Source organism: Lissotriton vulgaris, chromosome 7 (genome assembly GCF_964263255.1).
Source record: "Lissotriton vulgaris chromosome 7, aLisVul1.2, whole genome shotgun sequence".
Classification (NCBI taxonomy): domain Eukaryota; kingdom Metazoa; phylum Chordata; class Amphibia; order Caudata; family Salamandridae; genus Lissotriton; species Lissotriton vulgaris.
The window spans coordinates 1,689,153,417-1,689,177,784 of record NC_141695.1 but is presented as its reverse complement, the minus strand read 5'-3'; the positions used below and the strand labels follow the sequence as shown (position 1 = coordinate 1,689,177,784).

Here is a 24,368-nt window from a genome sequence, read left to right as displayed (position 1 = left end):
TTCCAGTGGTCTTTTGACGTTCAAAGTTTCCCCCCATCCGATGAGGTATGCGTCCATTGTGATGGTCTCCTGTAGAATCTGGTTTAGAAAAAGCCACCTATGCAACAAGCTTGTGTTGTTAAACCACAGGAGACTGTGGCATGCTTGGTTGTTGACCAACATTTGATCTTACCAATGACTCTCCGCTAGTGACCATTCTTGCAACGGATGCATGTTTAGTCATACATGGGGCACTATTGCAATGCAGGGGGCCATCATGCCAAGAAGACGTGTAACTGTTCTGTCTGTAAACTGGAAATGTGTTTGAAATTGTTGAAGAAGTGTCTGAATAGACAGCATTCTTGCTCCATTCGGATACGCCAACCCTTTTTTCTGAATTGAGAATTGCTCCTAAGTATGGCTGAATTTGTTTGGTTGGAGGTGGGATTGGGGATATTTATGGGGAATCCCAATTTGTGTAGAAGATGTAAAGTGATCCGAGTGGTGTGTTCACTGCATAACTGGTGAGAGGAACTCTTGATGAGCCAGTCGTGCAGATAAGGGAAGATGGGAATGCCTTGCCTTCTCAGGTTAGCGGCTACTACTTAAAGGCACTTTGTGAACACTCGAGGAGCTGTAGTGACTCCAAAGGGGAGTACTTTGAACTGATAGTGTTTGTTGTTGACCACAAACCTGAGGTAACACAGATGTGCTGGGTGTGTAGGCATGTGAAAGTACGCATCTTTCAGGTCGAGTGCGGTCATAAACTGGCCCTGCTATAGAAGAGGTATGACACCTCGGAGGAAGCTCATATGGTAATGTTATGAGCAAATGTATTTGTTTAGAGGCCTTAGGTTGAGAATGGGTCTGAGAGACACCTCTTTTTTGGATATTTGAAAATATAGGGAGTACACTCCTATCCTCTGTTGTTGAGGTGGTACTTCTTTGATGGCGCCTTTGAAAAGGAGGGACTGTACCTCTTCCATGAGCAGTTTTGTGTGTGCTGGAGACAGTCTATGTTTGCGTGGTGGTATTGTGAGAGGTGTGGAAGTTAACTCAAGGCAATAATCTTTAAGTAGAACATCCAACACCAACTGGTCGGAAGTGATGTTCTGCAAATGGGTAGAAGCGGCCCCTGACCAGTGTTTTGTGATCCAGGGGCATGAACGGTATGTCATGGTTTGAAAGATGTGGTAGGGGCAGCTTTTGGGGTGGGTCCTTTATCCCTCCCTTTTGAAATATTTCCCTGTGTAGGGGCCTCTGGAATAACCTCTACCTGCGGGTGCCTGGTTTTGCGGCCAATTGTATGTTGTGGAGGTTTAAGGGGAAGCCTTTTAGGAGCCACCACGGAAGGGCGTGCATGCAAAAGGACCCACAAAAAGCAGGTGCTGGAAGTGTGCCCATTGCCTTTTACGTCTCAGTGATCCCCATTTAATGGGAGAGCTAATAAGTTCAACTGAACTCCAGGCTAAAAACCTGATGTAAGCAACCATGTGTGGTGTCTTAGGAGGATGCTTATGACTCGAAAGACTTATTTGAAGAAAAACAACTTGCACACAAGTATGCACAGCATATGTCTCTACAGGTACACATGCCTCAGCCACCTCTTTCCTGGAGCATTTAAGGATCTTACGCAATAAGAGAGACTTAGGCAAAATAGGGACTGAAGACTTCAGCTAGCTCCTTCTCAAAGGGGATTGGCACGTGGTTGTACATGCCACCTTGATTTACAATATTTTAGTGCACAGTAAAACTGGCTTGGATGTGGGGGGTGTTAGCTGCTCCATCATCATGCGAATTACTTGGGCTTAAACTCTAATAACTAACCTACTCCACCTTGCTTAAAGTCACATGAATATTTTGTTACAACACTAAATGCATAAGGTTTAGAGACTATTAATTAAAGGTATTTTGCAGAGCTCAGCATTTGCAAGTGTTTTTAAATGCTGCAACTGTAGTGGGAAGAATGCACGGTTTACCAAAAGTTATCAAATGTACAAGAAAGGAGTTGTTACTTGTATAATGACTACACAACTGTTTGTCTTGCCTTACAACGGAATTGGTGGGTAATTTCCATTTATGAACACAGGTATGTATCTCCTAGCTTAGAGTTTTTGTCAGTCATTTTGTGGAAGCACCATGAACTCCCAGGTTCTTCAACCGAATAAAACATCTCTCTCAAAGAAAGATCCTGAATATTATTTTTATTTAAAATTTGGGCATCAACTGTCAGATGTACAGTAGAGACTGGTGGCAATCACAGTCCAACGCAAGCTCTCTGGCTAGGGTACAATGCTACTGAGAAAACAAGGGCTCAATTTTCCACTATCAATTCAAGTGGTCAGCAAATCAGAATGCTTCTCAGTAGCACACAGAGATAGGCTGATGAACTGGGTTGAGATAAATGGGACAGGCTTCGGCACATGGCCCCCCTCTGTCTTCTGGTCTTGTAGAGCCAATTTGGTAGATCAGCAACCTGGGCTTGTCACGTGCTTTGTGGAAACTAAGAATTGGCTCTCCTTTTAGCCAAGGAGAAGATCACTAAACACCTTGGCAATTAATTTTCTGGTGGGTGTAGTTTGTACAGTCTGTATGAACGGGACACAAGGAGAAGGCATTTGTGTCATGGCCTTGGCACATACACCATGTGTAGCAGTGATACAGACTCATCACTAATCTGTTTTTGCAATATAACAGACCTTAAACTGGATGTCTCCGTTGGTAACCTCACAAGAAGGGTATAAAATATAAAGGTGGGTAGAAAAACCAAAGCTTCAAAGGTGTCTGTCTCACGATCGCTTTCAGAATCCGTTTACAGAGTGCTGATGGTGGTGAAACGACACTAAAGCTGCCAGATACCCACTGATTGCAAAACACCTTATTTTTTTTGATGGAATGGGTTCTTAAAGGCAGGTACATGTAATACAAAAGATAAAATGCTGTTTATCACCAGACCTACCTTAACATTGACCATGGTGTTAGCTTAAGGGTGCCACTAGACATACCGCTACAGTGCAAATTGGGCTTGTTGGTACCAGCTGTGTTTTGTGTCTTAGGCCACAGCAATCAGGTGTGGCTTCTGCATGTTGCTTCTGCTGGTGCCAAAGCAGCACACATCCTACAACACAATCTCTGTTAGTGGCTGCAGTCAGAATAAGGGTGGCAACGAGATTAACTGGCTGGAAATTTCTGATATCCAATGCCATCTGTGAGTACTAAAAGGTGGAAGAGACCCAGAATAATGAAAAGAGCCAAGGTACTGAAGTTTTCAATCTTATTTGGACTGGAATCATTACTGTCTGTTTCTTTGTCCATACTTGCAATTTTAACTCACCCTATTGACTCAAATGAGAATAATGTCCGTTTAACATTCCCAAGTTTGAGTCAATGGAGCTGAAATGTTTTGGGAAGTTTTGATCCAGATGGAGTGTGTACCCGGCCATGACTGCAATCACTTTATGACTCGATGTCCAGGTCTCATTCACTTTATACTATCATACATTCATTTTCACCTGATCACACTTCTAATTCTACCCACCTGTTTCCTCAAACTTCCATTCCCCAACATACGTGTCATTCACTCATTGCTGTGAATACCTCCATTCTTCAACAAAAACTGAAGCCACCCCTGCCCCTATTTGTTAACCTACCCACTTCCTTCCTTCCATGTGCTCACATAATCACCAATCCACAAACATGTATTTGTATGCTCATCCATCTAAATCTACACATTCATCCTTCAACTCACTTCTAGCTATATCAGCCATAAACTCAGACAACCACCGATTCAGTCATGTACTCATCCACACACCCATTCACTCAAATTCATTCAACCAGCTGAGTTTGCTTATGTGCTTTGATGTGTTGTCTGCAACTATATTTACACATAGGTTTTTAATGTGTTCGTCTATGTGCTGGCTGCCTCCAGATGCCTCCAGATGGGTGCAAGTCTGTGTTTCTGGTCAACAGTAGCTGCCTGAATGTCTCTGTGTGTTTTATGTGTGCATCTGTCTGGGTTAATGGCCACCTCTTTTCATGATGGACCGGGTTGCATCGTTTTTTGTTGATCTGTGTACAGGGACGCCTGAATGTCTGTTACTTGGTCTGCCTACACACTAATATCGCTTTTTTAGTGTTCAATAGTGACACGGATAATTATTTCTGCACAAAACTAGGATTACGTTTGTCTCTCAAGTTTTTATTCTTATTAGGTTAAAAACATTTTAAATTCATTTATTACATAACATTTTTCACAAACATATGCTCAAATGAGAGTTCTCTAATACATATAATAATTCCTGTAATAGTTCCAACTCAGATTAAAATAATCAATACAGAATAAAATTCACACATTAAAAAATAACATCATGACATCAAATGTAAAATGATGGAAGAAAGACCTTTGTCAACGCGTTTCGGTGCTTTGTGCTATTTTAACACCTTCTTCAGGACAAAACTTTTACTGAAAAACAATTGTTCTTCATTCTAAAAACAAATACATACAATTAGTATCATGTATTTGGGTGAGAGCAAAGTGCATTTTGTCTAGTATTGTGCATGGTTACCCCCATGTCACTATGTTGTATTAGAGAGACAATCTTACTTGTAAGCTATCTTTAAGTAAGTGTGAAGAAAGATAGCTTACTTTTGGGGGCCTAGAACTATAACTTGGGCTATACAATTAATTAGTGTATCCTCTCTATTTAGAGAAACTGAGGCTTACACATACCATTACCAACCACGAAGAGGATCAACTATTGACCAATCCTCAAGGGTGCGGAATCCTAAAGAGATAAGATTGATGACAATATTTTCTAAGTAAGATTGTCTCTCTAATACAACGTAGTAACACGGGGGTAACCATGCACAATACTAGACAAAATGCACTTTGCTCTCACCCAAATACATGATACTAATTGTATGTATTTGTTTTTAGAATGAAGAACAATTGTTTTTAAGTAAAAGTTTTGTCCTGAAGAAGGTGTTAAAATAGCACAAAGCACCGAAACGCGTCGACAAAGGACTTTCTTCCATCATTTTACATTTGATGTCATGATGTTATTTTTTAATGTGTGAATTTTATTCTGTATTGATTATTTTAATCTGAGTTGGAACTATTACAGGAATTATTATATGTATTAGAGAACTCTCATTTGAGCATGTTTGTGAAAAATGTTATGTAATAAATGAATTTAAAATGTTTTTAACCTAATAAGAATAAAAACTTGAGAGACAAAAGTAATCCTAGTTTCGTGCAGAAATAATTATCCGTGTCACTATTGAAAACTAAAAAAGCGATATTAGTGTGTAGGACTTCTGGTCACAAATAGAAGTGAGTAACACAGAAAGGAATTCTTTTTGATACGGTTTGATACCCAGTCCTTTCTGGTTTTCTGGGAAACTCTTTTTTGAAAGTTGTTACTTGGTCTGCTACTTTGATGCAGCTTTTCCACGAAAAATAAAATAGATTTACGAAACAAAATACTTCTTGCTGAGTAACAATACAAGGATAAAACAAGATGCCATTCACAGCAAATAAATACTGAATGCTTGTAAGTCATTGACACAGAAGGAGTAATGCCACAAGTCAAATTAGGAGATGTGAATAAAGCAAGTAAGGGATGAGGGGCCCTGCCCTCCAGACAGATACAAAACTGCACACCACAGACGTCCTGTACACCTTTAATGAAACAAGTTACTTCCATACAACAGCATAGGTTACAAGATGCGTGCAGATCATGGGTGCTCTGTACGTGAAAATGCACAACTCCCCACCCCCTTCAATGTTGCACCTTGTGAATTGTTGCTTGTTTCATCAGTCATGACTTTTCTACAAACAGGAGTCACAAAAGCATTTTAGAAGCAAATGAGTCAATAAACAAATGGAGGAATCTGTCGGATAAAAAAATTGTCATTATTGACAATAGAAAAAGAGTAAAGTACTGTACTTAGAACTGCTGAACACGCCCTATATACATCTGCGGATGACTGTGTACACACAGGACCCAATCTACAACTATACAGAGCCACCAAGGTGCTGGGTATAGGAAACAAGCTCTCCTCTTCATTTCTCATTATTTCCCATTAAATCTTTACAGTCACATAAAATCATCTAAGGGCAATATAGAAATGTATATGACTAGCACAAAAAAACCTACATGTTCTGCTGCTGGTGCTTTGCCCAGCTACAGATGGAACGTGTCGGGTGTCGACCTGTCACCTGGGACACTGGCCCCTCTTTTTGCCTGGCTTGAAGCAGCGCGTTGCTTTGAATCAGCCAATGAGCATAGGGCTGCTGCAGTCTCCGGTGGAGGATAAATGTGCAAAGGCATCCACCCACACTCTCCAAAACCTGTCTCCAAAGGCAAAAGTATACAACAGACGGAGAAGAGATGACTGTATCAGAGGAGATGTCACACCAAAGTAGAAGGACTGCTGGTAGTCTGAAGCTTGAGGAGAAAAATAGGATTTAAGGCTACTACTTTTTTTTTTATGTCCATCAAATTACCATGCAAGTCCACACTACGCCACAGCGACAAGAACAGTAACTCCTTCAAGACGACTGACTGCAGGGAATAAAAGTGTGTTTATAATATAGCTTAAATACCCAAAGACAATAAAGCCAAAAAGCAATACTTCCAAACATTTGCCAGAGAAGGCGCAATTCTTTGTTGACTTCAAGTAGGAATGAAATTGCGTACAAGGGCCATCTCTACGAAGTTGGGGTGTAGATTCAAAATCTATTGAGTTATTTTAGCAAGACAAACTTTTAATTCGAAATACAGTCAATTTCCAGCAAAAACGGATTGCTATAGATAGGGAAACGGCATGGAGCATGTAACGAGAAGCCAGGTTAGTTCATTTCTGAATTTTAAAGACGATGGATGGGGCAGATTGCTTTTCACTGCACAGGTCAGCATTGAAGCACTCAGTGTCTTTCACTGCTCAACTTAGGAAAAAAAATAAATTCATAAAGTGCAAGAGCCACACTACTAATTAAATACATCCAGCAAAACCCATGTTACAATATCAGTTAGCAAAGGTTTTCTGTATTTGAGCAGTGTATAAGAGGTCAACCATGACCAATGGCCAAATAAACTGGCATTTCAAACCTATATGAGGAATTTACTTATGAAATGGGGTATTACTGGATCCATAATGTAGGTGCTCTCACTGGGGTCTTAGTCCATATTTTAGTGAGCAATAACATCGGAAAGATGGCAGCGTGGGTCTACAATAGATGATGAACTATATTCTGACATCTCAGCAACATTGATCACAAAAAGCCCATTAAAGTCAGCCTGCTACAGGCCACGGAAGTGACCAACATGGGAAGGTCTCTGCAACCTTGCCACAAACCTCTGAAGCATCACATCTCACACAGACAGCACTAACCAGAGCGAAAATTAAATCCAAAATCGACACGTGGGACAGACGCTATCTTGACACAGCAATGGAAATTCAGAAAGGACAATCACGGTCTGCAAGTGCTTTAATCCGAGATATTAGTAGTACTTCCATGTCCAATGAAACGCAGTGCTTTGCTTCCGCACTCACTGCCAGTCCTGTACACCTGGAACATTATTTCATACTACTAGATATGCCGGTCACAGCATTTTGGCAGTATGCATGCCAACATGCTGCACTTGTTTTTAAGTGACTAACCTGTGAGCCTCACAGCATTTTGGCAGTATGCATGCCAACATGCTGCACTTGTTTTTAAGTGACTAACCTGTGAGCCTCACAGCATTTTGGACTAACCTGTGAGCCTCACAGCATTTTGGCAGTATGCCTGCCAACATGCTGCACTTGTTTTTAAGTGACTAACCTGTGAGCCTCACAGCATTTTGGCAGTATGCATGCCAACATGCTGCATTTGTTTTTAAGTGACTAACCTGTGAGCCTCACAGCATTTTGGCAGTATGCATGCCAACATGCTGCACTTGTTTTTAAGTGACTAACCTGTGAGCCTCACAGCATTTTGGCAGTATGCATGCCAACATGCTGCACTTGTTTTTAAGTGACTAACCTGTGAGCCTCACAGCATTTTGGCAGTATGCATGCCAACATGCTGCACTTGTTTTTAAGTGACTAACCTGTGAGCCTCACAGCATTTTGGCAGTATGCATGCCAACATGCTGCACTTGTTTTTAAGTGACTAACCCCGAGCCTGCAGCTCGGGGTAACGGTGAATTGGAGCAGTCTATCCTTCAGACACCAAGACGGAAGACAAGCTGCCAGTGTAGTGTAGTCTTTACGACACAGATCATATAACTTTTGGAATAGAGAATTCTCATCTTGGCGCTCAAAAGTCGGTGAATTTGAACAGGAAGCTGTAACTTACCCACATTTCAGAGATTGTTTCACACGCTAAATGGCGACTGGTTAGTAAGCAACACGATTGATGCATAGATTGAAACCTGTCTTAAAGACAAAGTTAAAATAATCCACACCCCTCTGTGCTCTCTAGTATTTCACAGCTTCCCGAATTGGGCCACCATTCCCTCCGCTTTGTGGAGTACTATACACTGCCTTGTCCATACATAGAAACTGGCATATTAGATATGCCTGAAATTCCTTCTCAGCAGACACTTTTTTTTGCATTATTTCAATAATACAGCTTCAAAGCTCATATTTCACGCGCACAGCATTTTATAATGCTTATATTTCATTTAACTGCATATATATTGGTTTGTAACAGTACCAATATTTAAATAAAAAACAAAATCTCTATCCCGCCACGCTTACCTCTGAATATCAGTGAACTTAGGCTGCAAAAGGCGCTATAATAATTAAATACACACAAAATTACAAGAGCCCCTCTTCTTGTATCACCCAGGTTTCATTTTCAGCTATGCTTTACAACTATGAAATGGAAAAAAATAAAGGCGGAAAAGGTGCAAGTAGTCTCCTGCGCTGGGAAAACTTTACTTAATTGGCCATAACATAACCTGAGTGCTTGGACTGCTTGACCTCTGGAGCAATCAGCTCTCTCTAAATAACTGCAATAACAGTGGGATTTTATCTGCAGATTAATTTACAGAAGGGGCCAGAGTGAGACCACGTTTCCACCAGAAGACGTGAATTTGCCCGGCCTGAAGCAGAATCAAGACAAGGTCAGGCATGGTGGTGATTGGAAGTTGTGCTCTAAACCATCCTCAAACCGAAATTTGAGTGGAAATGTTGAGGCACCTCGACAAACTCCGCTTATAGGGAAGTGAAGCTCTCCTGTATGTAACAGGCGCAAAAGTCAATTCAAGACACCACAAACTTGCTTTGAAAATCAAAGGAAACCCTGCTGAGGACGGCGGGCAACCGAACAGGGAGGCCAAGAGAAGGAGCCGCACCCCTCAACTTCCCATCAGCGTAAATCCCCTCCTACCTGTGCAAGCCGTGGTCTTTTTTAAACATATACATCAGACATACAGCAGCAACAGTTCTCAGACAGCCTAACGCCGTCCATGGTCATGTTAACCAGCAAGCAGGTGGATGCATTTGTTAAGCCCTACAAAGGATCAATCCTGAACTACTGTTCCATCTATGTGACCCCCTCAAACATGGGACACCTCTACTTTTCTCTGTAGTAGAGGAGGTAGTATTTGAGCGGGTCAGGCAAGGGGAGACACAAGATCTTCTCCCTCAGATGGTTTACAGGAGGGTCCGGCTTCACACCTGGGACTACCTTCTCTTCCTCCTCCCGTCTCTCCTCCTCACCATCCTCAAAGTTGTTGTTATCGTCGAAAGGGTGAGGGATGCGACTAGCAATGACCTCCTTGTCCAGAAACACAATGGTTTCCAAGCGGCGGCGCCTGCGCACCCGCCGCCTCTTGAACCGTGGCGGGTTCTTCAGCCCATTTCCAGTCTTGCCCTTGGATTCGGGTTGGATTAGCTTTTTAATTGTCCCACGGATAGAAATGCGGGCCAGATCCTGTAGGGTGCGGACATTTGCTGGAGCTGTAAGAGATAATGAAAGGATATGCAGTGTCAAGGCAAACAAAGCTAAAAAAATACAGAAAAGGTCACAGTCTCAAGGAACATGTTTTTCTTTTTTGACAAACTAAACACGCACACAAGTGCCTATGAAGAAACTAAGTTACAACTGCTGATGTAACAAAGACAAAAACATACCTGATGGGTGAACCGCAGTCTGAAAGCGTAATTGGGACTGAACAGGGAACATTAATGTCAGGGGTTACAAGCTGTGTTTGTTGGTGACGGGGGTAAAAAAGGTTTTAGGACTATGGAATACATATGCTCCTGCACTCTCCACTCGGTTCCTCTGGCTGCTAGTAAGGCACAGCTCCATCCTCTCTCGGAAAGAAAATTATGGTGAGAGCTAGTCCAATACCTCACTCCATCACAGAGTAATTTATGATGAGATTAACCTGGGTGGATTTTTACGATTTAAAACCCATCCTTTTCTACCAAAGCATCCTCTCTTCTTCCAGGAGTTGGCTTCTTTGATGCCTAGCAAATAAGATCACTTTCTTGGAAACTAAATGCCTTTCCTAGCAATTTACAGAAGTTTAAATACAACATTTGAAAACAGTGTCACCATCGGGGCACAGCTGTATGCTCTCTGCACACAATAAACACACCTTTACACACTTTCTGAGTTTCCCCGTAAAAAGGTCTTTACTGTTCTTTATGCAGACTAGAACACAGAATGTGGGCACTCTAAAATAACTATTAACTACTTACTAGAGTTTGAAAAGAAGTGTTAAAACTAAAGCAACTTCGGGTACCTCTCCAGAAATGTTCATTTTGGTATTAGTACTATACTCGGGATATCAGTACTTTGCAGATACAGTCTTCCTCATAGGCCTGGGCATGAAATTCCACTACGCTCGCAGAGTTTTTCCTACTCTGCGCAGGGTGTGGCATTTTGAAAAACTCTGCAGAGTGGAGTGGAGTTTTTTTACTAGCTAGCGCTCGGAAACGTTAAGTTGGCGAGCTTCAGCAAGGAAAATCTTACTCCAAGCCACCTCCGGGCAAGATTTCTCAACATGGGCGTTCGCGGATGGTTGCTACCACTCGCACTGAGAAACCTTCTGTTCGCGTTGAGAAAGCTGCAGCTCAAGTAGAACATCTACTCAAAGCAGCGTCATCTTGCACTGCGCATGGTGCCATTTGTGCAGTAGTGTGGCAGATTCTTTTGGTCACGTCCGCGGAACTTCACAAACTCGTCCAGGTTTATGCTGCTCATGCATCTGTGTGCCCATAAGAAAGCATGCTCTTGCACGTCAACAGTGGAGGTTTATAAGCTACCATAATGGCCTGTGTTGAAGATCCTTCTGCTTAAGAACTTGTATCGATCCCTAGCAGAATGCCTTGTTATATATAGAGATGCATAAAAGAAGATACACACCTCAAGATTATATAGTTTTACTCGATATATAAATGGTATGTTCAAATTATCCTCACCAGAGTCTGGCAGTTGATAAATCTGATGTCACTGGCAAATAACACACACGATTCATGTTGTTATTTTCAAACAAAGACAAGATTGGCCATCTTCTGCTCTCTTTTTGAGTGGTTCACACTTGTCAACCAGTTCCCTTTATTCTTCTGTTAACACGCAGCACCGTTATAGCTAAATACTCTAGCTCACCTATAACCGAACTGCGCATGGCACACAGATCAGTGCCAAGAGCATGGTATGCAGATCAGTGCCAAGAGCACGGTACGCAGATCAGTGCCAAGAGCACGGTACGCAGATCAGTGCCAAGAGCACGGTACGCAGATCAGTGCCAAGAGCACGGTACGCAGATCAGTGCCATGCGCACGGTACGCAGATCAGCGCCATGCGCACGGCACACAGATCAGCGCCATGCGCACGGCACACAGATCAGCGCCATGCGCACGGCACACAGATCAGTGCCATGCGCGCGGCACACAGATCAGTGCCATGCGGACGGCACACAGATCAGTGCCATGGGCACCGCACACAGATCAATGCCATGCGCACGGCACACAGATCAGTGTCATGCAAATGGTACACAAATCAGTGCCACGCGCACGGTACACAGATTAGTGCCATGCGGATGGTACACAAATCAGTGCCATGCACATGGAACAGAGATCAGTTTGGAAAGCACTAACTTAGTATGACCGTAGGACCTGCAGATCGCACACTATGCTCTCCCATAGCTGCAGCACTCGCTGAGATATCGCACGAGTGGAACCCTTGTCTGCATGTTCAATTGGTCCTGCCTTAGGCGGTATGAATGCTGCTGTGCCAGCAACCTTAAGACCCTCTGTCGCACCTAACCTGCAGTACACAACCTATTACTTTTGGATTGATGATCATCACCACTTCTCACCACAGTTGTGAATTCGGGCCTTATTTAGATCTCAGCGGATGGAATAGTCTGTCACAAATGTTAGGGATATCCCGTCCACCGCATTACAATCTCTATATGATATAATACGATTGTAATACGGCAGACGGTATATCAGCCCCCTTTGTGAGGGAGTATTCCCATCCGCCAAAATCTAAATTAGGTCCTTAGCCAAAGGCTTGTTTTGAGATCGTTTAGTCAAAGACTGGGCTTGGGAACTAAAATCTTCCCAGATAGATCAGTATGCAATTGCTGCTCTTTGCTTATGCCTCAGTGCAGCTGCAATGCTCCTTAGGAGGAGCACCTCTCAGTCCATCAAACACAACGATGAACACTACATCTTACAAACTGTAGCATCAAGCATGTCAAACTACACAGGCATGGTCCAGCCATCAACAAGCTAACAAAGGTGGCCACTAAGGCTCCTCGATGGACAGCAGCAAGCCAGACAAATGGCACAAAAAAACTAGTTACTTACCTGTACACTATGGTTCTCCAGTATTATCTTTCATAGATTCACATGCTTGTATCTTCCCCGTCGTCATGGTGGGACTCTCCCGGTAAAAAGAATAACCATAGCAGTAGAACAAAAAACTGCCTGGAAACCACAGAGGAGCATAACATTAGGCAACCTCTCCTCCTCATTATGTGGTCCAAAGCACAGCCAATCAGCTGCCAGCACCAAGATACACCATCCCCAGCAGAGCCACCATACCTCAGATTTCCAACAGCTCAAGAGTGAGCTATGTAAGAAATCAGAGATAAAGGCAGTCTACCTAGAAAAAAAAACGGGGTGGTGGGCGGGCGCATGTGAATCTATGAAAGATAATACTGAAGAACCATAGTGTACAGGTAGGTAACTAGTTTTTTCTCCAGTATTGAATCTTTCATAGATTCACATGCTTGTATCAGTATAGATAGCTGTCCTTTTCCAAGAGCGTTTCTAGGCTAGACCCCTTTGTCTCAGAATCTTGCAGTATTTCTCGCTCTCTTTTTGTTTTTGTTTTTAAAGAAAGGACCCATTAAGAAATTTTGCAACAGCTTTTTACAATTGAAAATATCTATGTATACACACAATTACATAAATAATGAATTGTAAAGTGAGAAAAACAAGTACCTTAGTGAAATAGATGCAGCAGAACTGCTTGACCCACAGCTGAATCTGCTTTCCACTCTGTGTCCAGACAATAATATTTGGTAAATGTATGCACATTTGACCAAGTTGCTGCTTTGCAAATGACTGGAAGCGAGATGCCTGCTAGAAAAGCTGCTGAAGTTGCCATCTTCCAAGCAGAATGAGCACGTACTCTTGTGCACAGAGGTTTTCCCGCCTTTTCATGACAGAAGACAATGGCGGATGCAATCCACCTGGAAATGGAGGTTCTTGAAAGAGCCAAAACATTCCTTGGCCCGAGTAAGCTATACACAATTGATTTGATTTACGAAATGACTGTCTTCTCTATGTAAAATTTTAGACATCTTCCAATGTCCAAAGTGTGTAGAGCCTTTTCTGCTGCAGTGGAAGGGTTCTTAAAATATGTAGGCAGGATCACAGGTTCATTGAGATAAAAAGAAGAAGGTATTTTAGGGAATACATTTCGGATTTGTTCTGAAAATTACCTTATCTGATCTGAACTGTATGAAGGGATCCAGAATGGAGAAAGCTTGGATCTCGCTGACTCTCCTTTCCGAAGTGAGAGCAAGAAGCAAGGCTACTTTTCAGGATATAAATTGCAACTCAGCTTTGTGAATTGGTTCAAAAGGAGCTCCCATCAGCTGTGACAAGACAGTGTTGAGTTGCCAAGGAGGCGGAGGATGTTTAATTGGAGGAAATTTCCTGAACAAGCCTTTTAGGAATTCTTTAATTAGTCTTTGAGACCAAAGTGACGGATAGCCTTGAGATCTGCGGTATCTGGAGATAGCGCTAAATGATCTTTTATTGAAGTATGAGAAAGCCCCGACCTGGCTAGTTGAAGCAGATATGGAAGAATTTGCTCTGGCGAGGAATTAAAAGGATGCAAAGGAATTAAAAGGAAACAACGACATCACCCCATCGCAAGACCTCTGCAACTCCCTCGCTTCATACTTCCACAACAAGATCGCGGACATACACAGCAGCTTCAACAACCAACCAACGCACACCATGACCGAACAACCGCCCCCCACCACCACCCTCCACGCCTGGACCCCGATCAGCACCAAAGACACCATCCGCACGATGAACTCCATCCACTCCGGATCACCGACCGACCCCTGCCCTCACCACGTCTTCAACAAGGCCGACGCTGTCATCGCACCCCACCTGCGAGACATCATCAACACATCCTTCGACACCGCCACCTTCCCTGAGAGCTGGAAGCACGCCGAACTCAGCGCTCTACTCAAGAAACCCACAGCGGACCCCACCGAACTCAAGAACTACCGCCCCATCTCGCTCCTCCCGTTTCCAGCCAAAGTCATTGAGAAGACCGTCAACAAGCAGATGGCCGCCTTCCTCGAGACGAACAGATCCCTCGACCCCTCACAGTCCGGCTTCCGAGCCAACCACAGCACCGAGACCGCCCTCATCGCCGCCACCGATGACATCCGAGCCCTGATGGACAAGGGAGAAACAGCGGCCCTCATCCTCCTAGACCTCTCTGCGGCATTCGACACGGTCTGCCACCGCACCCTAGTACGGCGCCTCAGCAACATCGGCATCCAGGACAAGGCGCTGGAATGGATCATCTCCTTCCTCGACGGAAGAACACAGAGAGTCCGCCTTCCACCGTACAAGTCAGAGGCCTCCGAAGTCATCTGCGGCGTCCCCCAAGGATCATCTCTGAGCCCCACCCTCTTCAACGTCTACATGAGCCCCCTCGCGGCCATCGTACGCAAACACAACCTCAGCATAATCTCCTACGCCGACGACACCCAGCTGATCCTCTCCCTGACCAACGACCCCGCCGCCGCCAGAGCCAACCTGCACGAAGGGATGAAAGAGGTAGCCGAGTGGATGACAACCAGCCGCCTGAAACTGAACTCGGACAAGACGGAGGTCCTCATCCTGGGCTCCTCACCCTCCGCCTGGGACGACTCCTGGTGGCCTCCCGCCCTGGGCACCGCACCCAAACCGACAGACCATGCACGAAACCTGGGCTTCATCCTGGACTTCTCCCTCTCCATGACCAGGCAAGTCAACAACGTCTCCTCGGCGTGCTTCAACATCCTACGCATGCTACGGAAGATCTTCTGGTGGATCCCCACCGAGACCAGGAAGACCGTCACCCAGGCCCTCGTCACCAGCCGACTGGACTACGGCAACGCCCTCTACGCCGGTACCACCGCCAAGCTCCAGAAGAGACTCCAGCGGATCCAGAACGCCTCAGCCAGACTCATCCTCGACATCCCACGAACCAGCCACATCTCCGGACATCTGAGAGACCTTCACTGGCTCCCCGTCAACAAAAGAATCACCTTCCGCCTCCTCACCCACGCACACAAGGCCCTACACGACCAAGGCCCGAGCTACCTCAACAGCCGAGTCAACTTCTACGCTCCCAAACGCCACCTCCGATCAGCCAACCACGCCCTCGCCGCCGTCCCCCGCATCCGAAGAGCGACTACAGGAGGAAGGTCCTTCTCCTACCTGGCCGCCAAGACCTGGAACTCCCTCCCTCCCGACCTGCGCCTGACCCAAGACCTCCTCTCCTTCAGGAAGAAGCTGAAGACCTGGCTGTTCGAGCAGTAGCGTCCCCCCCCCCCCCCCAGCGCCTTGAGACCCTACGGGTATGTAGCGCGCTTTACAAGTGTCACTGATTGATTGATTGATTGATGTACATTATTCGAAATACCCCAGTTACAAAATCTCTTCCACTTTGCTGTATATGTCTTGTTAGTGGACATTGGTGTAGAACTTGCCAGTATTTCACGACATTCTTGAGGAATATCTAGTGACTGAAATTCATGTTCATAAGGTTCCAAGCTGACAATTTTAGAGAGTTCAATTGTGGGTTAAGAACTTGGCCTTGGTTCATGGTAATCAGATTCTGGACCATTGGAAACTGTATCCTGGGTTCCACAGACAATTGGAGAAGTTCCGTGTACCAAAACTGTCTCGGCCAAGCTGGGGCTATTAAAATTATGGTTCTGATCTCATCTTTCTCAATATCTTTTGATTTAGAGGGAATAGAGGAAAAGCATACGCAAACATCCCTGTCCAGCGGAGATGTAGAGCATTTCCCTTGATCCTTTTTGTGGGAATCTACTTGCGTAATGTTTGCATTTATTGTTGCTTTGACTCTTAAAAAAGTCCAAATTTGGCTTGACCCATAGATTGAATATTCAAAGAAATTGGTCTTGATTCAGTTCCCAATTGTGGCAAATGACAGATGTTCTGCTTAACGAATCTGCCCTTGTATTATCCACTCCTGGAACATGTTCCACCTGTAGAGCAATGTTGTGATGTAAAAGCCAATTCCAAATTTTCTGTGCCAGAGCAGACAAGGGCTTTGACCTCGTGCCACCTTGCTTCAGAAGATAAAACATTGTTGTTGTACTGTCAGTCCTTACTAGGACCGAAGTGCCACGAATTCTGGGAAGAAAGGCTTGAAGACCCAGGAAAACTGCTTTAAATTCCAAAAGATTGATGTGTAGCTTTGCCTCTCGAGGTGACCAATGGCCATGAATCTCTAGGTCTTGTAGGTGCGCTCCTCAACCTTGTAATGAAGCGTCTGATGTCATGACGTAACTTGGAGATTGAGGTTCGAACAGAAGACCCTTTGGTAAGTTGCTCCTGATACCCCACCATGACATTGCATGTTTGTTCAGAGAGGTGATGAGTAGCTTGTCTTCGAACGAACCTAGGGTTTGAACCCATTGCTTCTCTAGGGATTCTTGTAGCGGTCTCAAATGCAAATGGCAGTTGGGAACCAATGGGATGCAGGATGACATCATTCCCAGTAAAGACTTGAAGATCCTGATTGAAGTGGACTTTTCTTGATTTTATTGATGCTGTCAAATTTAAAATCTTTGTTATGCGTTCCTCTAAGGGAAAAGCTTTTGCTTCCTGAGTTTTTAATAGAGCCCCAAGGAATTGGAGTGACTGCGTAGGAGTAAGGGAGGACTTCTCGCTGTTTATTGCGAAGACCTAATTTTTGGAAAAGATCCATACAGATTTGTAAAGACTGCTGTGTCTCCTGGTACGATGCCCCTTTTATCAGCCAGTCACCCAAATATGGAAAAATTTGGAGACCTTGTTGTCTTAAATGTGCTGCGATTGGTGCCATACATTTTGTGAAAACCCTTGGGGCAGATTTTAGGCCGAAAGGTAATACTTCGAACTGGTAATGGCGCCCCGCCACCATGAACCGCAGATACTGTTTGTGTTTCTTGTGGATTGGGAAATGGAAATATGCATCCAAAAAGTGTAATCACCTCTGCGAAGTAAAAGCAGGATTTCCTGTAAGGACATCATGTGGAACGAGAATTTCTTTATGTATTTGTTCGGAGTTCTGAGGTCCATTACCTGCCTCCATTTGGTAGACTGCTTTTACTTTATGAGGAAAAATTGCGAATAGAATTCTGTCCCTTGTTGTTCTGGTGGGACTTCTTCTATTGCCCCTTTCATAAGGAGAGTTAAAATTTCCATTTTGAGGGCTGATAGATAATTTTTATATCTGTAAAGAGGTGGGCGTTTGGAGGTTTTTGTGAGATTTCCAGGGTGTGACCTTGTGTTATGATATCTAGCACCCATTTGTCTGATGTTATTGATTGCCAATAATTTAGAAATTGAGAAAGGTAATGGAACTGTTTGAGATGAGACAGGCCGGAGGCACCTGAAGAATGTACCTGTCTTCGACCAGAATCTTGCGCCTTTCCTCTTGCAGCAGATTTTCTCCTTCCTTGCTGCTGAAATGATGTGTTAGAGGACCTATACTGCTGATTGTTGGAGAACTGACGGTACCCCCGTTGATAATACGGCTGGTGCCTGTTTGACTGAAAAGAGGAGCGCTGCTGGAATTGTCCTCTCGATCCTCTGCCATGAAAGGACTGGAAGCGGCCATGCTGTAAAGACCCCAGAGCTCTAGCTTTATCAGGGTCTGCTTTTATTCCTTGAAGCACCTCATCAATGTGCTTCCCGAACAGACTTTCTCCATCAAAAGGCATGCCATTGATTTTGCTTGCATTTCAACACTCCGTCCATCATCATCTTTGGTTTTGTTTTGTTCACCCTAAGTTGGCGCGGTATGCCCAGACGTGGGTCCCTTGCTTACTTTACCACTGGGTTCAAGCTAGCCTGGCTGATGACGGCTGATTAGCCAGAAACCGGTCGCAGGATGATTGTTGCTGGTCCAGGGAAGACATGACGTGACAGTTCGGTCTGGACTGTTTCCATGAGGCACAGGGTCAGACTGATTTGCATATGGCCATGTCTGAACTGGGGTGGCGGAGTGAGCTAAAGAATGATGATGGATTAAACCCAGATCAGTTGAATGGGGGTGAGTGCCTGCATTGTCCAACACTCCGTCCTTCATCCCCTTTGGTTTTGCCTCATCTCCAGATTGGTCATAAATCAGAGCCTCTAACATCAGCATCTTAATCTAGAAAAGTCTGCTCACTTTCAGAATGGGCAAAGCCCTAGAAATGAACTAAAAGTGACAGGTGCCACGCCCTAGAAATGAACTAAAAGTGACCGGTTCCACTCCCCAGAAATGATGTATGTGACAACCTGCCCAAAAGGGGCCGGGATACCATAGGAGCGGCCCCATTTGGATACTAATCGCTTCCATCTGGTGGCACAAGCCATTGTCAAAACCAGTAACGTCGCGGCCCATATCGTTAGGAGCTTCCTGTTGAGCTTTCTCGTCCACGCTTTCTGGTGATATGCTCCGATTATAATTATTGAGTGTGGAGTATCCACCCTTCAGCGGGATCCATTTGATAAGTTCCTCTTTCTGTATTCAGGCTCCTAGTTTCAGTACACGGCTCTTAAGGACGCCTTATATGTATTCTAAGCAACCCCTAAAAGAGACGTACACCTCTACATCACAACTTAAACACATGGATTCCTAGGGTTCTGGATCGCTGGGGTCTTCAAAACAGACCGCCCCAATGGCATTCCGCCCCCTTTGGGACAAGTGGTCTCATACATAATTTCCGGAGAATGTGACCTGTCACTTTTAGTTAATTTCTAGGGTGTGGCACCTGTCACTATTAGTTCATTTTGAGGGTGTGGTACATGTCACTTTTTGTTCATTTTAAAGGCGTGGCACCCGTCACTTTTAGTTTGATGAGGAAAGGTATCCCTTTAGACTACTGAAGTCCCAACACACTTTTGCTCCTACCTCCCAATCTAAAACAAGCATTAGGAATGCATTAGGGCTCGGGTTTGTTTGAGTTAGAGATAATGGCATTGTAAATGGCAATGTGTTTTGGAGTGGAAGCATGTGGTGTGTGTTGGAGATATGTGTGTTGGATTGGAATGTTATCAATGGTGGCATGCTGCACTTTAACACATTATCTTTAAAAGGTAAAGTGCAGCATAGTGCGATAGGTACAATATTAATTGGTGAATGCGTTATCAATTGGTGTGTGCATTGATGGGTGGTGGATGTGTGTGCCTGTAGGAATTGTGCAGTGATGGCTGTTGGTGTGTGTGTTTGGTGGAAGCGTGTAGTGATGGCTTGAGGTGTGTATGACTGGTGGTAGCGTGCAGTAAGAGCTGTTAACACTCCCCTGAGCGTAACCACACAGAATATGCAGGAAGTGCAGAAACTGAAATCCATATGGCCTATTGCGTGAAGGCTACTAGAAACACAGCACCGCGAGGACCAATTACCATGCAGATGCCAAAAAAAACTACCGAAAAATCTTGCGCACTGAGGAATTTTACCTTCACTATTCTGAGCCCCGTAACAAAACGGTTCGGAGCTCCGCCCCACTTCTGACGAAGTGGTGACGTAGGCCGAGCCCTAAAAAATCAGCAACCAAGTCTTGTTATTTTCCCGGAAATGCTCAGAGCAAATGGAAATCTCTACTTTGCGCCCTTTGATACAACCCATCCTTACCTAGCTTCAAAAGAGACCTGAAACTCCTCCTCAACAAATACTTTAACTATTAGATTACTGAACTTGGTTAATTATTTCTTGTACAGGACTAGACCCTCTGTCATAGTCAGCTGTTTACTTGCCTATGTTGTCTATTAAATCCTATTGCATTGTTCTCTTGTTTTTGGGTTTTGCTAATATTTTCTTTGATGTGTACTATTATCCATTAATTCTCGCTTCAGATGTTATTGCGTGCCCGAGTTCTTGTATTCTTTCACGATCATGTAAAGCGCTATGATACCTTCGGGTCTAGCTAGTGCTGTATAAAACGAATAATTAAACATAAATAAAATTCCTCTAGAAAAGCCCACTCATCTCCGGAATAACCCAAGTCTTGGACAGAGCCTTTAACATCAGCATCTTCACCTAGAAAAGTCTGCTCACTTCTAGAATGGGCAAAGCTCGGGTTTTGAACAGAGTATTCAGTGAGTACCAGAGTCGGATTGGTAACGCGGGCACTCGGGCGATGCCTGAGGGGCCGGTGCCGAGTTCCAACTGTGGGCTGCTTTTTGGAACAGTCTGGGGGGCAGATTTGGGCAGTTGCGCTGTTGTTTGGATACAGCGAACGGCCCAGTGGGTGTCTGAGTGGCCTTTCTGGAGGCAGATGGGCGCTCATTACCTCACGTTTAGCAACAGGCAGAGGTGTCACTTTCTTTCTCTCTCAGGCCTGGCCCATTCATTAAAGTATGCATACCTAGCAGAGCAGGGGGCCTGAGCAGAAATGGCCTCACTTGTTTTCAGTCACCAGTGTAAACGAATACGTGCATTTTTTTAACCACCCCCCCCACACACCTACCATTTTTAAAATAAAATGTAGCCGAAGCTTTGTTTTGAGGAAAAGCAATAGGCAAATGTTGGCTACTTTTTTTTTTGCGTGCCCGGGCTGATTTTGAATCCCAATCCAACACTGGTGTACTGGACTCCAAGGCATAATGTTGGGTGCAATAATTAAGATATGCTTGGAGTGTCTTAATCATTACTTTCCCCAAACACAACGTTTTAATAACCATGCACTATTTTATGTTCTTCCTGTGTATTATTTCTATGTGTGATGCAGCAAATTAATAAATACAAATATAAAAAGGTCGGAGCAACGTTGGTCTCCCAAAGAAACATGCATAACTTGTAACAATAGTTTTCCAGAACGAGATGTGATGTAGTTACATAGTTTTTGTTATACCGCCATCTAGCGGCTAGATTTGGGGTTGCGTCTGGAAACATTTGTAGTCTGGTGGGTAGTGAATTTCTCAGATGGATGACTAATGTAATGTAACCCATAATAACCAGACTCCCACAATATCCCTCGAATTTTTGCACACTTCGGATTATTCTTAGTCACAGTTAGAAAACAGCTCTGCCTTAATAATGTCATTCACTTCTGGGTAAGATTGGGAAGGTATCTGGTTGGGATGGTGAAAAAAAAACTCTTTTTTTTAGCTCTGCATGTAGTGTAGGGGAAAGCCTGATGAGGATCTCTTGGGAACCTGCCTAAAGGTGGATAATATTCCAAATTGCAACTATGTGTTGGAATACGGTATTTCACGGACCTGCGAGTGACTGGCACCTCGCCGTCACTACGACCTGTCGGGCAGGTGGCAGGCAGACTATCAGGTCAAATGTTTACGACAGTGTTCGGCCAATGTACTCTTACTGCTTCCCCCGGCTCTAAGAGGGGGTGAATTGGGGGTGTGGTGGACAGGAGCATCCCTAGCTTATGGCAATGTGAAATAACTTATCAAATACAATTGATTCTTCATTAGCTTTATTCAGCATGGGTCACAAGCAACGACATCAATAACCCACTGAGAGAAAACAGTTGGCACCAGGGCGAAAACAGAGGGGTGGAGAGAGAACCAAAAGAGGGAAAATCTAAGAAATAAGGTAGGATACAACACAGTCATACTCCTCTACCAAACTCTAAATAACCTACACATTGATAAAAACACTTCTAAGAAATCTCATATTTACTCTACTCTTAATGAGGGCATGTTTTCTGTAGATTTCCTACATTGTTTGTGCTGCCAAATGCACCCTGACAAACAGACCAACCCCGCTGTTAAGTTTGAAGAAATACTGTTGTATATCATCTAGAAAAGCCGGCTAATTTCCGGAACGGCCATAACCCCTGTCTGAACAGAGCCTTTAACATCCGCATCTTCATCTAGAAAAGCCCGCTCGTTCCCAGAATGGCCATAACCCAGGTCTGAACATAGCCTCTAACATCAGCATCTTCATCTAGAAAAGCCCGCTCGATCCCAGAATGGCCATAACCCAGGTCTAAACAGAGCGTCCAATACCAGCATCTTCATCTAGAAAAGCCCACTCGTCCCAGAATGGCCATAACTCCGGTCTGAACAGAGCCTTTAACATCTGCATCTTCATCCACAAAAGCCCGCTCATTTCCAGAATGACCATTACCCAGGTCTGAACAGAGCCTTTAAGATTAGCATCTTCATCCACAAAAGCCCGCTCATTTCCAGAATGACCATTACCCAGGTCTGAACAGAGCCTTTAAGATTAGCATCTTCATCTAGAAAAGCCCGCTCATTTCCAGAATGACCATTACCCAGGTCTGAACAGAGCCTTTAAGATTAGCATCTTCATCTAGAAAAGCCCGCTCATTTCCAGAATGACCATTACCCAGGTCTGAACAGAGCCTTTAACATAAGCATCGTCAGCTAGAAAAGCCCGCTCATTTCCAGAATGACCATTACCCAGGTCTGAACAGAGCCTTTAAGATTAGTATCTTCATCTAGAAAAGCCCACTCATTTCCAGAATGGCCATCACCCAGGTCTTGGACAGAGCCTCTAACATGCGCACCTTTGTCTAGAAAAGCCCGCTCGTTCCTGGAAAGGCCATAACCCAGGTCTTGGACAAAGCCTCTATCAGCATCGTCAGCTAGAAAAGTCCTCATTTCTGGAATGGCCATACCCCAGGTCTTGGACAGAGCCTCCATTCCATACTAAACAGCGGAAATGTCCCACTCTCTAGCTCAAATAATAGAGTTTCCACTTGATGATTTACCATATTATAGTATGTAATCTCCCCCTTTGAGTATGGCCTTACAGCTAAGATAATGCTTTTGTTTTCCTTGTCTAGGTACTGGGGCACCCTACACGATTTAATAACACGAGGGCGTTGTGGACTGTGCAGCTAGAAGTTACAATGTCTTGGACACGCGGTGAGGTGTGCTGCATGCTCTACAAAGCATTCTCTTTCTAAGCAATCTCTCACAGTGGGAGGACACTTTCTTCTCCATTAGGTGAAAAAATCATCACCATCTAGTGCAAGAAGACGCAAAAAGATCATGGCCACGTGTCTCATAGTGTAAGTTCATCTGTTGAACAACCACTTGTATTGCTTTCAGAAATTGTTAATTAAGCTATTTTCTAAGCTGTTTGGACAACCTGGATCTTGTTCTGCTAATAGAGGAGTTGCTCATTGGCACCCAGTGGCACAATGCTTGTACTCACCAGGACAGTTCTCACTGAACCTGAACGTACTACGAGTTAGTTTTGATGGTTTCTAACAGGAACAGTCTTGGTGGTCGTGACAAGTTCAGTCATATGAATAGATATGGTCTCTGAACTTCATTAATTTAAATAGGGATACACAAATGAGACCATCCACTGACTGCCATCTGGTGAACTTCGCTCCAAACGCACTGTGTGCCCATTGAGGGAGGCAAGCTCCTTATAGGCTTGACCTACCATAGGCAGCAAGCTTGTTAGATTCATTGTTATAGGATAGCAAACTTCTTTTATTGATAGTTATAATGCACTCATCCAAATCCTGGATAGGAACAGTGTCCTGCAGAGTTAAAATTCTGGTTTATGGCTGATGGGATAAAACATGACATCTTTGGGTTAACCAAGGGAACAGTATGTACACCTCGGTCCGCATGGTCTTGGACTACCTTCTATATGGTCCACTTTTCCATGATGTTTCCGAAGATCTGCA

The 24,368-nt window shown here is 44.2% G+C and overlaps 1 protein-coding gene across 2 annotated transcripts in view; it reads right to left on the bottom strand.

The window, feature by feature from the left end:
- Positions 1-5,645: 5,645 nt before the first annotated feature.
- Positions 5,646-24,368, bottom strand: part of PCMTD2 (protein-L-isoaspartate (D-aspartate) O-methyltransferase domain containing 2) — a 90,940-nt gene continuing 72,217 nt past the window's right edge. For both annotated transcript variants that reach the window (XM_086932800.1, XM_086932801.1), the window contains 2 exons: positions 7,942-9,933; positions 5,646-7,711 (listed from right to left, as the gene is read on the bottom strand). In XM_086932800.1, coding sequence (XP_086788926.1) covers positions 9,548-9,933 — 386 coding nt within the window. In that variant the 3' untranslated portion in view covers positions 5,646-7,711; positions 7,942-9,547. The remainder of the gene's footprint in view (positions 7,712-7,941; positions 9,934-24,368) is intronic.